General features: G+C 46.7%; 1 protein-coding gene across 1 annotated transcript in view; it reads right to left on the reverse strand.

Annotated features, from left to right (window-relative positions):
* LOC124798822 (SET domain-containing protein SmydA-8-like) overlaps positions 1 to 9160 on the reverse strand; it is a 92267-nt gene extending 83107 nt beyond the window's left edge. The window contains exon 1 of the mRNA XM_047262351.1: positions 9133 to 9160. Coding sequence (XP_047118307.1) covers positions 9133 to 9160 — 28 coding nt within the window. The remainder of the gene's footprint in view (positions 1 to 9132) is intronic.
* Between the last annotated feature and the right edge of the window lie 4173 nt (positions 9161 to 13333).

A 13333-nucleotide genomic window follows, 5' to 3' on the forward strand; every position in this document is an offset into this window, starting at 1 on the left:
AGATGATGTTCTTTACAGGAAATGCTCAATATATTATACTTATCCATTACGGATATTTTAGAACCGTGACTGTATGTTGAATGTAAATAAGTTATACAGAACTGCAACCAGTCACTTTTTTGAATAATAATGTTTTATTGAAACGTCCCCTTTGAACAATTATACATGACTGTCCTTAAACTGACACACAATATTTTTAGCGCAACGCAATCTGACTTTCAATAATCCCTACAAAAGAATGGCCCTGACTAACATTAACCTATACCTTTCACAAATCACTTACCTTACAAAAATCTCCGTTACTCGAACTACTGCAATACAGCAAGCGCCACTACTGCCAGCTAAATAAAAGATTCAAACTACGGAAGGCACTAACTACTGATAGGCATAGTTAGCAAATGAAAGATTTTACTAGAGAACAAACAATGTATTTACCTTAATAGTGTTGAAAAATCATAATATACATAGCAGTTCATGACATCCAGTCTTACAAATTTCAAAACTCCGCCATTTCTCTCCCCACATCCACCACTGCTGGCGGCTCACCTCCAACTGCGCAACGCTACGCGCTGCTCACATACAGCTGCCCAACACTACAATGGCAGACAACAATGCAAACTAGCCACAGACTGCACACAGCACAGCCAGTGATTTTCATACAGAGCGCTACGTAACGTTGCCAATAAGAAAACATAAACAGCCTACTTACATTACTCCATGAACCGGTTTTCGAACCTTTTCAGGTTCATCTTCAGACGGTTTCGGGAAGTTGAATCATTACTGGTAGTAGCGTAATGCTGGGTGCTGGCTCTATGGCAGAATTCGCAGTAAGTAAAAACTAAATTTACATCCATATCGACAGATAAGCTATAGTCATGGCGATACATTAAAGTGTGACCCATCTTTCTGCCATAGAGCCAGCACCCAGCATTATGCTACTACCAGTAATGATGTAACTTCCCGAAACCATCTGAAGATGAACCTGAAAAGGTTCGAAAACCAGTTCATGGAATAAAACATTATTATTCAAAAAAGTGACTGGTTGCAGTTCTGTGTAACTTATTTACAATGCTCAATATGTCCGCCATCATTCCTCAACAATAGCTGTAGTCGAGGAATAATGTTGTGAGCAGCACTGTAAGCATGTCCGGAGTTATGGTGAGGCATTGGCGTCGGATGTTGTCGCTCAGCATCCCGAGAGATGTCGGTTGATCACGATACACTTGTGAATTCAGGTAACCCCAAGGCCAATAATCGCACTGAATGAGGTCTGGGGACCTGGGAGGCCAAGCATGAAGAAAGTGGCGGCCGAGCACACGATCATCACCAAACGACGCGCGCAAGAGATCTTTCACGCATCTAGCAATATGGGGTGGAGCGCCTGGTTCTAATAAAACCCCATGTCATTCCAAGCACGTGTGTCAATTTTTACCTGTATATGTACATTATACCGTGGTTTATTAAATTTTCAAATTTATACTGACTTTTTGATCATCCGGTAGATACCCTCGCTGCAGCGAAGCAACTGAACTCAGACTATATACCAATTACGTTTCTTTCGAACTATGCTGCCGAAGTAGATCCATTTTTAGTATCATACACAACCGCTTGCTCCACGAAAGATCCGTACCTTAAGACTGCAAAGGTGCACAGGTGACATCAATACACAAGAAAGTTAGTAGAAGTAATCCACTCAGTTATAGAGCCGTATCACTGATGTCCATTTGCAGCAGAATTTTGTGACTTATACTACGACCGAGAGTTGTGAAATACCTAGAAGAAAACTATCCATTATCATCACACAGCCAACACGCATTTAAAAAATATCTCTCTTGTGAAACACACTACGCTCTATATTCAGACGATGAAATGAATGCTAACGGACGAGCATGTCAAATTGGTCCTGTATTTCCAGATTTGCAGATTTTGACACCGTTCCTCACAGGCAGTTTATAATGAAATTGCGAGCCTATGGAATATCTTCTCTGGATTCGTAATTTCCTGTGAGAAAGGACACAGTCCGTAGTAACCCAAGGTAAGTCATCGAGTGAAACAAAAGTAACATCTAGCGTTCACCAAGGAAATCTCGTAGGCACTTTGCTTTTCCTGATTTAGATAAACGATTTAGAAGTCAATCTCAGCAGCCTTCTTAGATTGTTTGCAGGCTATACTCAAGAAAAGTCGTCATATCAAAACCTATCCCAAAATGATAGAGAGAAGATATCTGTACGGTGCGAAAAGTGGCAGTTGACTCTTAACGATAAAAAGTGTGAGGTCCTCCAAGAGAGCACTGAAATGAATCCGTTAACTTTCGGTTAAACTATAAATGACATAAATTGAAAGGTTGTTGATTCAACTTAATACATAGAGATTACAATTACCAACAGCTTAATTGAAACCCTCACAAAAATGTTGAGGGTCCGCAGCTCGTGGTCGTGCGGTAGCGTTCTCGATTCCCGCGCCCGGGTTCCCGGATTCGATTCCCGGCGGGGTCAGGGATTTTCTCTGCCTCGTGATGACTGGGTTAGTTAGGTTTAAGTAGTTCTAAGTTCTAGGGGACTGATGACCATAGATGTTAAGTCCCATAGTGTTCAGAGCCATTTGACCAAAAATGTTGAGGAAAAGACGAACCAGAGACTGCGTTTTATTGACAAAACGCTTGTTGTATACAGCAAACTTACTAAAGAGACTGCCTATACCAGACTTTTAAGTCCTCTTATGGAGTATTTCTGCGCGACATGGCATCTTCACAAGGTACGATTGACGAAGGACATCGTCAAAGTACAAAGAAGGGCACCTCGTTTGGATTATCGCGAAATAGGCGAGAGACCGTAACGGATATAAAATCCGAGTTGGGGTGTCAGTCATTAAAACAAAGTGTGTTTTGTTGCACCGAGATCTTTCCACGAAATTTCAATCACCGCCTTTCTCCTCTGAATGTGAAAATATACTGATTGTCAAAAAAGGTGGAGTAACCAAAGAAGAGAAGGAAACGAAAGAGACTTCTCGGTTTGAGAGGGTATGGGATGTTATTTCACTGAGTCAGACTCACAAAGAATTTGGCAGCATGGGAACTCTTATCAGTATTACGTTATACCCTCTATCGCCTGGAGGTCTGCACTGATTCGGTTGGGAAGGGCGTGTTAACCGTTTGTATCCTGTTCTGTGGCAAGCTGGCCGACATGTAAGTGGTCCTTGATGTCCTGGATATTGACACTGGAACGGCGTTGTCGTCTGAGCTGGTCCAACACATGTTCAATCGCATGCGGGTCTGGAGGTACTGCTGACCACAGAGCACCTCAACGCAACTCAGGCAGTTTATAGAGAGTGAACGCTATCCTATACGAATGCATAGTTCCACGGCGAATATACTGACAATACTCTCTCAGACTTCCAGCCGCGTCAAGTGGTTTGCACTCAACGAGCTTTCGGCCGAGCGCTCCTCGGCCATTGTCAAGTGGTGACTGTCGAATGGTTGCTACTGCCGTCTTTATATAGCCGCCGGCCGGTGTGGCCGAGCGGTTCTAAGCGCTTCAGTCTGGAACAGCGGGACCGCAACGGTCGCAGGTTAGAATCATGCCTCGGGCATGGATGTGTGTGATGTCCTTAGGTTAGTTAGGTTTAAGTAGTTCTAACTTCTCGGGAACTGATGACCTCATATGTTAAGTCCCATAGTGCTCAGAGCCATTTGAACCTTATATAGCCGCGCTGCCTTCAGTGACGTAAGTGGCGGTCGCTCCAGCGCCATATATATAGGAACGTTTTCATTGCGCGCTTGCCGCGCCCAATTCAGCCTTCTGATGCCAGGTTCCAAGCTGTGCTTAGGTGCAGGTCGCCGTCCTTAACGTGTTGTCAGCAGACAAGGGTTCAAATGGCTCTGAGCACTATGGGACTTGACTTCTGAGGTCATCAGTCCCCTAGAACTTAGAACCACTTAAACCTAACTAACCTAAGGACATCACACACATCCATGCCCGAGGCAGGTTTCGAACCTGCGACCGTAGCGGTCACGCGATTCCAGACTGTAGCGCCTAGAACCGCTCAGCCACTTCGGTCGGCGCAGACAAGGGAATTGAAGCGCTATTTATGGAACGAGCTGACCATGACGCGTCGATCCGGTTGATGCTGGAGGAGAAGACGTATCAACGACTATCAATGGACCCAACATCCAGAAGAATTGGGAAGACGTCGGAGCTTCTTGAGCGGTCTGTTTTGGAAGAGAACGTCACTAAAAATCTCCTCTCTCAGGCACCTCGGCCACCTACATTGTATGCCTTTCCAAAAGTTCATAATAAGAGCATACCCCTACGTCCCATCGTGAGCACCACTGTACTACCAACTTACAGGCTCGCAAAAATCTGGCCAGCCTTCTTACTCCGCAGATTGTTCATTGTGTGCACCACATCAAGAATATGACCGACTTAAATGCTTGCGTCTTGCTGAAGAAGATATAATGGTCAGCTTTGATGTGGAGTCATATTCACGCGCATTCTCATCAAAGATTCTATAGATATGCTCTCCAAGTTATTTGACGACACTATTGTCGATCTATTTAAACACATTGTGTGATGGAGAATATTTTAATGAGAAGGACGGCGTTGTAGCCAACATCGCCCTGGGCACGATCCCTGCAAGGCCTAGTCATTTTTCGTTACGTCAACGACACGTTCGTTGACTGGTTTCGTGGACGTGAAAAGCTGGCAGAATTCTTGGACCACATCAACAGCATCCATCATAGCATCAAATTTACGACAGAGGTTGAGACAGATGGTGCCTTGCGTTTTCTTGACATCCTCGTCCGCAGGCACAGTCCTTACCGGAAACCCATCCACACGAACCGATGTCTCCATGCTACCAGCTATCACCAACCTTCGTAGAAAAGTTCTGTTCACAGGAGTTTGGTGCGTCGAGCGGGAGTCGTTTCAGACACTGAAAACCTTCCGAAGGAACTGAGCCACTACAAAAACTATTCAAGGAAAATGGCTGCAACAACCGCCAAATTTAAAAAGCCATCTCGCCGAAGTAACGTAAGTAAAAGGTCCCTGAGGAGGACACACAGAAGCTTGCGTTTCTGCCGTTCAGTAGCTCAATAACAGCAAAGCCTAGAAGGCTTCTAAAGAGTCATAAAATCGATTCGGTCTTCAGGGTCCCAGAAAAAATTCGACAACTAATAAGACCTGTCAAAAACGATGTAGGTTTCAGAACGCTAGGAGTGTATAAAACACCGTGTGGGTGTGGACAATTTTACGTCGGACAGACTGTGCACATTATTGAATAGCACCGTGTAGAACACGAGAGATGTTATCACCTACGATGCCCTGAGTTATCAGCAGTAGCAGAACATGCTCTAGAAAACAAACACCGCATTGCAATCGACAAACCATCTATTTTTACACGGACTAATAGTTTCTGGCCCAGAGTAATAAAAGGAGCGAACTTTTGACAGCATTCTCAATAAAGGCGGCGGCCTGCAGCTAAGCACAGCTTGCAACCCGGCCGTCAGAAGGTTGAAGCGGATGCGGCAAGCGTGCAATGGAAACATTACCGCGTCTGGCGCTGAGCGAGTACCAGTGACGTCACTGAAGGCAGCAGGGCTGTATGAGGATGGCTGAAGCAATCATTCAACATTCACCACTTGACAATGGCCGAGGAGCACTCGGCCGAAAGCTCGTGGATTTCAAAACACTCGACGCGGCTGAGAGCCCGAAAGAATTTTATGAGCACTGACCTGTTGAAAAATGGCACCCCAGTACTGTCAAATAAGAGGAAACACCTGAACATGCAGGATTTTCGAGACGTACAACTGTTCCGTAATAATAATAATGCCGCGTGACGAGGGCCTCCCGTCGGGTAGACCGCTCGCCTGGTGCAAGTCTTTCGATTTGACGCCACTTCGGCGACTTGCGAGTCGATGGAGATGAAATGAGGATGATTAGGACAGGACAACACCCAGTTCCTGAGCGGAGAAAATCTCCGATCCAGCCGGGGATCGAACCCGGGCCCTTAGGACTGACACTCTGTCGCGCTAACCACTCAGCTACCGGTGGCGGACAATTATTCCGTCAGAGTTCACTATGAGCTGTGACCTGAAATAATACACGATGGCTTCCCGTACCATGACGCCAGTAATAAAACTGCTGCGCTTCTCCGAAACATTGGAAGATTTTACATGGACTAATGGTTCCTGGGCCAGAGTCATAAAAGGAGCGAACTTTCCTTTGTCCAGGTCGACACCATACTCGCTCAGGATGGTCATCCGGAATAGTGCAGAACTATGATTCATCGACCATACACAATCCGACGCCATTCATTGTTCCTGGTCACGGGACCACTTCAAACGCAGCCGTTTGTGTTGTGGTGTTAAAGCCAGCCCACCAATGGGAAGGTAACTGCCCAGTGTGGCTGCTGCTAATCTCCGACCCATAGTGCGGGATCACACAGAGTGTTGTAAAGTGTGTATTACTTGTTCTCTGACGGCAATCGCACATCTGAAGGGTTACGGAGATGCTTCCAGAATTCAAATGGGAGTCCTTGAAGCGAAGGCGACGTTCTTTTCGAGAAAGAATATTGAGGGAATACAGAGAACCAGCCTTTGAATCTGGCTGCCAAACGATTCTATTGCCGTCGACATACATTGCGCGAAAGTACCACGAAGATAAGATACGAGAAATTAGGGCTCATACGGAGGCTTACAGTAGTCGTTTTTCCTGCGCACTATTTACGAGTGGAACAGGAAAGCAAAAGCCAAGTAGTGGTACAGGATACCCTTCTCCATGCATTGTACGGTGGCTTGCGGAGTATTTATGTAGATGTAGATATTACGATGTGCTTGGTGCATAATACGGAAAGCTTCCATTATGGAGGTCAGACGTGGTCGACCAGGAACTCGACGACGTGTATGTGTACCCTCACGTCTTCATGCAGTCGAACATCGGGTCCCTGTCACACGGAATGTCCCACAAATCTGAATATTGCACGATACGACCAGTTGGCCAAATGTAGGCGAGTACACGACACTTGCGTGTCCTTCACACTGATCTCTCAGCGTATAACGCTAATCACGCCTCTTATACACCCTACCAGACCTGATGACGGCACTAACCGCGAACAATACTAATGCAATCTGGCGGCCGTTTTACCTGCCACCAAGAATTGCAACTCTTAATCGTTTATATAGCAGTTGGTCTTGTGTACATGTACCAAGTTATAGTGACAACTGACCATATCCTCTGGGTGCTTCACTTTTTTTTGTCAGGCAGTGTATTTTGTTAACTCCCACCTGCATAGCGAGAAATGAGCACCGTAATAACACAAGAGAACTCTGACCTCGCACGGATTTTGGCTGTTTATTTATCCCACATTCGGTTCGATAGCGGAACGGTCGAGAAATAGTCTCAAAGTAAGATGTAGAATAATAACCTCTAATAGTCACAATAGAAGGCGGTTTTATTTTATGGACGACCGGTTTGGGCTTGCGAGCGCCTTCAGATGGTTTTACCTTCAGTTACATGTTTCAGTGTTCAGTGTTGAAGATCACCATTTAAATAAAAAAAACAAATAATGTGGTTATTATTAAATAGACCCATCTGAAACAGCCGGAAGTTACTAATCGACATTGAAGTACCAATATTTACTGTAGTGTATAATACAGTTAATGTGTAAAAAAATCGAGATATTTTTGTAAAAAATGTGATGAATGTGGTAAGGAAATGACATAAATAGTCCAGTTGTATGTAAGTACTATAATACAAGGTGTCCATAAATTATCTTTACAAATTAAGACTTTAATGCCTTTAAAACGATGCTAGATATTAACAAATGGTTTTCAACATGTGATACGATTACTCGAAAAGTATGGTGTCATTCATACACATCAATGTGTGCGCCCTTCTTGGCAGCGACAATGTCCAGTTGGAATCCGATTTCAGTCCAGGAACGATTCAAAATCTCCACAGTGCCATGTTCATCTGCATTGCGAATTCGTGCCTTTGAGTCCTAATTTGTTTCGGTACAGCAGATCCTTTAAAAAACCTCACAGGGAGAAATCAAATGCTTCAAATGGCTCTGAGCACTATGGGACTTAACTTCTGAGGTTATAAGTCCCCTAGAACTTAGAACTACTTAAACCTAACTAACCCAAGGACATCACACACATCCATGCCCGAGGCAGGATTCGAACCTGCTACCGTAGTGGTCGCGCGGTTCCAGACTGAAGCGCCTAGAGTGGTGTGAGGCCAGCGGATCGTGGCGACTGCACACTAAGGTTTTTCCTGTGGCGTCCACATTTTATAAGGTTGTAAAGTTCAATTTTGCATCAAAATTGCCTAGCCTGGAAGGGTAAAAATAATTTTATGAGTTATCACATGTTAAAAATCATTTGCCAATATTTAGTATAGTTTTAAAGCAATTAAAGTCTTAAGTTGTAAAGATAATTTATAGAAACCCTGTGCTTTACAAGTATTTCCAATTGTTGCAGATGGATTTATTTATTCATCATCACATTTTCGGGTTTTTATTTAAACAGTGATCGCGAACAATGGGCACAGAAAGATGTAACAGAACGTAAAACCACCTGAGGATGGGCTGTTGGAGTAGTAAATGGAAATGTCTTCCATTGTATGCCAATGACCTTGCCGCACTGGTAACACCGGTTCCCGTCAGATCAACAAAGTTAAGCACTGTTCGACTTGGTTAGCACGTGGATGGGTGACTTCCTGGTCTGCCAAGTGCTGTTGGAAAGCGAGGTGCACTCAGCCCTTGGCAGGTCCACTGAGGACCCACTTGACTGAGCAATAGCGGCGCCGGTCGGGAGACCGTTGCACTGACGACGTTATCCTCCGTATCCGGGAACGGTGACGCCTAAGGGCTGAGGATGACGTGGCGGCCGGTCGGCGACGTTGGGCCTAAAAGGCGTGACTGGAAGGTGTTTGTATGTTTTTTGTCTTTTGTTGTGACTGGTAGTGGTTATTATTCTGCACCCTATAAAGGAACTGTCACTGAGTTCGACTGCATCCGTTATGGATAAAATTCACTTAGTCGCAAGGTGGTTGCATAAATCTCGTGCCAAGCTGTTAATTGTAAACTGCAGAATATTCAGATAGCTGTAGCATGTAGTGTGCAGCCGCGACTCACCGTCAGGTGTCGTGCAGCAGACGGCCATCCCGCAGCCGGCGGGACACGGGTGCAGCGAGTCCGCGGGGCGTATGCGCAGACAGCGCGCGCACAGTGGCCGGCAGCTGCTGGCGGCGGCTGCGGTGGCGCGCGGCGCCAGCACCAGCGGCGGGTCCCTGAGCAGCAGGTGGCCCGCAGACAGCGCCCGCTGCACCGCCAGGCCGCGGCCCTCCACCGGCGACGGGAACAGCCGCCAGGGGCCGGCGCACCCCGAGTGCTGCCGCAGCAGCCGCTCCGTGTCCTCCAAGTCCTCCTCCTCCCCCTCGCTCCAATCGCACACCTGCTCAGTTACAAGACAAACTTGTTACCACACGCCCAGCACGTCAAAGAGCTTAAACGGCAGCTGACATTTCTCTACAGTGTTCATAAAATGCCAGGCAAAGTGTTCCCGTAATCCTGTTTACCACCGCAATATCCAAGATAACAACATTAACTACGCTTCTTTAAAAAGAACTATCTTGCTTTTACTCAAGAATATAATTTGCTACTGAGATAAATAGTAACATTACTTCTGAAACTGTCATTTTTCTGTATCTTTCTTATCTTATTTGGTTTCAGGCAGTCAGTCATAACCCAATAAACACTTGAGGAAGGATTCATGGCCACGGTAGAGTCCATTATCTCGTGCTAAAAATAACATGTCTTATCTCTGCGGTTGTTGTTGATGAACATCAACAAAAGCAAAACGAGGATAATGGAATGTAGTCAAATTAAGTCGGGTGATGCTGAGGGAATTAGATTAGGAAATGAGAAGCTTAAAGTAGTAAAGGAGTTTTGCTGTTTGGGGAGCAAAATAACTGATGATGGTCGAAGTAGAGAGGATATAAAATGCAGACTGCCAATGGCAAGGAAAGCGTTTCTGAAGAAGAGAAATTTGTTAACATCGAGTATAGATTTAAGTGTCAGGAAGTCGTTTCTGAAAGTATTTGTTCGGAGTGTAGCCATGTATGGAAGTGAATCATGGACGATAAATACACTCCTGGAAATGGAAAAAAGAACACATTGACACCGGTGTGTCAGACCCACCATACTTGCTCCGGACACTGCGAGAGGGCTGTACAAGCAATGATCACACGCACGGCACAGCGGACACACCAGGAACCGTGGTGTTGGCCGTCGAATGGCGCTAGCTGCGCAGCATTTGTGCACCGCCGCCGTCAGTGTCAGCCAGTTTGCCGTGGCATACGGAGCTCCATCGCAGTCTTTAACACTGGTAGCATGCCGCGACAGCGTGGACGTGAACCGTATGTGCAGTTGACGGACTTTGAGCGAGGGCGTATAGTGGGCATGCGGGAGGCCGGGTGGACGTACCGCCGAATTGCTCAACACGTGGGGCGTGAGGTCTCCACAGTACATCGATGTTGTCGCCAGTGGTCGGCGGAAGGTGCACGTGCCCGTCGACCTGGGACCGGACCGCAGCGACGCACGGATGCACGCCAAGACCGTAGGATCCTACGCAGTGCCGTAGGGGACCGCACCGCCACTTCCCAGCAAATTAGGGACACTGTTGCTCCTGGGGTATCGGCGAGGACCATTCGCAACCGTCTCCATGAAGCTGGGCTACGGTCCCGCACACCGTTAGGCCGTCTTCCGCTCACGCCCCAACATCGTGCAGCCCGCCTCTAGTGGTGTCGCGACAGGCGTGAATGGAGGGACGAATGGAGACGTGTCGTCTTCAGCGATGAGAGTCACTTTTGCCTTGGTGCCAATGATGGTCGTATGCGTGTTTGGCGCCGTGCAGGTGAGCGCCACAATCAGGACTGCATACGACCGAGGCACACAGGGCCAACACCCGGCATCATGGTGTGGGGAGCGATCTCCTACACTGGCCGTACACCACTGGTGATCGTCGAGGGGACACTGAATAGTGCACGGTACATCCAAACCGTCATCGAACCCATTGTTCTACCATTCCTAGACCGGCAAGCGAACTTGCTGTTCCAACAGGACAATGCACGTCCGCATGTATCCCGTGCCACCCAACGTGCTCTAGAAGGTGTAAGTCAACTACCCTGGCCAGCAAGATCTCCGGATCTGTCCCCCATTGAGCATGTTTGGGACTGGATGAAGCGTCGTCTCACGCGGCCTGCACGTCCAGCACGAACGCTGGTCCAACTGAGGCGCCAGGTGGAAATGGCATGGCAAGCCGTTCCACAGGACTACATCCAGCATCTCTACGATCGTCTCCATGGGAGAATAGCAGCCTGCATTGCTGCGAAAAGTGGATATACACTGTACTAGTGCCGACATTGTGCATGCTCTGTTGCCTGTGTCTATGTGCCTGTGGTTCTGTCAGTGTGATCATGTGATGTATCTGACCCCAGGAATGTGTCAATAAAGTTTCCCCTTCCTGGGACAATGAATTCACGGTGTTCTTATTTCAATTTCCAGGAGTGTAGTTTAGACAAGAAGAGAATAGAAGCTTTCGAAATGTGGTGCTACAGAAGAATGCTGAAGATTAGATGGGTAGAGCACATAACTAATGAGGAGGTATTGAACAGAACTGGGGAGAAGAGGAGTTTGTGGCACAACTTGACCAGAAGAAGGGATCGCTTGGTAGGACATGTTCTGAGGCATCGAGGGATCACCAATTTAGTATTGGAGGGCAGCGTGGAGGGTAAAAATCGTAGAGGGCGACCAAGATATGAATACACTAAACAGATTCAGAAGGATGTAGGCTGCAGTACGTACTGGGAGATGAAGAAGCTTGCACAGGATAGGGTAGCATGGGGAGCTGCATCAAACCAGTCTCAGAACTGAAGACCACAACAACATCTCTGTGGTACACAAATCGTCGAGAGCACATATTAATCTCTTCAAAATTCATATTGGCACAACCACCAGATTTTTATAGAGACTACATCGACATCATTTTTAATCAACAGAAATTTTGTCCCGTGTTCGATCCCATCCACTGCTTAAACGTTGAATCAAAAGTATCAGGAATGGCTGCTGAAGACCTCCCGATTAGGAGTCACATTCGCTCTGCCAAAGACCTTGTACAAGAGCGAAGGAGGGGGCAGAGATTGGGGGCATGCTATTGTCCTTAGGGTAGGAAACTGCCCCTAAAAGGTGGAAGGATCAGCAATGATCAACGGCACGAGGATACCGAAGGCAACGGAAACCAATGTTCATCAAATCGTTCAAATGGCTCTGAGCACTCTGGGACTTAGCTTCCGAGGTCATCAGTGCCCTAGAACTTAGAACTACTTAAACCTAACTAACCTAAGTACATCACACACATCCATGCCCGAGGCAGGATTCGAACCTGCGACCGTAGCGGTAGCGCGGTTCCAAACTGTACCGCCTAGAACCGCTGGGCCAACCCGGCCGGCTCAATGTTAATCCACAGCACATGTAGTCTGTAAGTGGAAAAATGTCGTGAGGATCTCTCCATTATCAGAATATACCTGTCCTCGTCTCCTGAAGCAGACTGCCAAATGGGGACTAGCCAAGAGAAATAGAATGAATAACAAACAAAACTGTAACACTCTACGAGCGGTAGCGTAAAACCTCAGAACGTGATAAGAAAATTAGAAAATCTGAAAGTGTAAATGAATAGGCTCAGTCTACATACATTGACCGAAAAAAGAAGGCAGCACCAGGAAGGAGTTGTGCGCATAAACGAAAGCTGGTAGGTGTGTTCCTACATCTGAAAAATGACGTATATTAAAATTTCACGCCAGTCGAATAAGAGTGGCGCTAGCAGCGCCGCTATGATGATGCAAATCGAGTTCGCTTTAAATACACGCTGCAACGGTCGTGAGCGTTAGTTACCGTTGTGATTGGACGTGGTGAGTTGATGTTAGTCAAGAACGCCTTTAAGGCGACAAAGATACCATTATCAATACCTCACTGAGTTTGCACGAGGTCGTGTAATAGAGCTACGAGCGACTGTATATTCCTTCTCGATACTTCAGAAACATTTGGCAGGAATGTAACCACTGTACATGATTGCTGGCAGTGGTGGTCATTGGAATGTACGGTCGCAAGAAGACCGGGCTCTAGACGGTCACGTGGCTCCACCGAGAGGGAAGACCACCGTGTCCGATGTGTGGCTCTGGTGCGAAGTATTGCATCTGCAACAGCAATTGACGCCATGGTGACATAATGAACTGTTTCAAATCGGTTACTTAAAGGACAGCTTCGATCCAAACGCCCT

This window comes from Schistocerca piceifrons, chromosome 5 (genome assembly GCF_021461385.2).
Source record: "Schistocerca piceifrons isolate TAMUIC-IGC-003096 chromosome 5, iqSchPice1.1, whole genome shotgun sequence".
In the NCBI taxonomy this organism is placed as follows: domain Eukaryota; kingdom Metazoa; phylum Arthropoda; class Insecta; order Orthoptera; family Acrididae; genus Schistocerca; species Schistocerca piceifrons.